This window comes from Manacus vitellinus, unplaced genomic scaffold, assembly GCF_001715985.3.
Source record: "Manacus vitellinus isolate BGI_N305 unplaced genomic scaffold, ASM171598v3 scaffold_187_pilon, whole genome shotgun sequence".
In the NCBI taxonomy this organism is placed as follows: Eukaryota; Metazoa; Chordata; class Aves; order Passeriformes; family Pipridae; genus Manacus; species Manacus vitellinus.
The window spans coordinates 55,194-56,278 of record NW_021939312.1 but is presented as its reverse complement, the minus strand read 5'-3'; the positions used below and the strand labels follow the sequence as shown (position 1 = coordinate 56,278).

General features: G+C 55.9%; 1 protein-coding gene across 1 annotated transcript; it reads left to right on the top strand.

The window, feature by feature from the left end:
* The first annotated feature begins 6 nt into the window (after positions 1–6).
* Positions 7–818, top strand: MGAT1 (mannosyl (alpha-1,3-)-glycoprotein beta-1,2-N-acetylglucosaminyltransferase). The gene has a single exon (XM_018070562.3). It carries the CDS (start codon positions 19–21, stop codon positions 481–483), a length of 465 nt encoding a protein of 154 aa, XP_017926051.3. The 5' UTR covers positions 7–18; the 3' UTR covers positions 484–818.
* The last annotated feature ends 267 nt before the right edge of the window (positions 819–1,085 follow it).

The window sequence follows — 1,085 nt, the reverse complement described above, 5'->3', positions numbered from 1 at the left end:
GCGTTTTGGGACGACTGGATGAGGCAGCCGGAGCAGCGCCGGGGCCGCTCGTGCGTCCGGCCCGAGGTGTCCCGCACCATGACCTTCGGCAGGAAGGGCGTGAGCCACGGCCAGTTCTTCGACCAGTACCTGAAGTTCATCAAACTCAACGACCACTTCGTGCCTTTCACCCGCCTGGACCTCTCTTACCTCAAGAAGGACGAGTATGAGCACTCCTTCCTGCCCAGGGTCTACTCGGCGCCCGAGGTGAGGGTGGAGGAGCTCCAGGGCAACAGGAGGAGGGATTTGGGGGCCGTCAGGCTCCAGTACAGCGGCCGAGACGCCTTCAAAGCCTTTGCCAAGGCTTTGGGGCTCATGGACGACCTCAAATCCGGCGTCCCCCGCGCCGGCTACCGCGGCATCGTCAGCTTCGTGTACCGGGGCCGCCGCGTTTACCTGGCACCCCCCCAGGACTGGACGGGCTACGACCCCACCTGGAGTTAGCACCTGCCCCCTCAAAGCACTTTGGGGGAGTTCTCCCCCTCTTTTAGGTGTTTGGGGTGGGTTCGGTGCCATTTCGGTGCCCCCGGGCCGAGCGCCGCTCGCTGGCGGGGCCCAAAGGTGGTTTTACAGAATAAAAGGTCAAAAACGGAAATTCCACCTCAGAATTCCCACCYGTGGCTCCTGCTCAGAGTTGGCACCTGCTCCTGGCAAACTTCTGGGGGGTTGCCCTCATTATTTTAGGGGTTTGGTGCCCCAGCCGAGCGTTGCTCTGTCGCCGCCGCTTGTGGTGCTGAAAGGTTATTTTGCAGAATAAAAGGTCAAAAATGGAAATCTCACCCAAAATTGAGGTTGTTTTGGTCAGCCAGGTCTCCTACCGAGAGTTGGCACCCACTCCCCAGAGGATTTTGGGGGATTCTCCCCATTATTTGGGGTGTATTAAATTAGTCATCAGTACACCCAAAATGGTGGGTTTGGGATATAACAAATCAGTTATTAGCACAATGATTAGCACACAATTATTAATTCACAATTAATAATTGGTGGTTTGGGGGCATCACAAATCATTGACAATACACCCAAACTGGTTGGTTTTTGTGTATAAC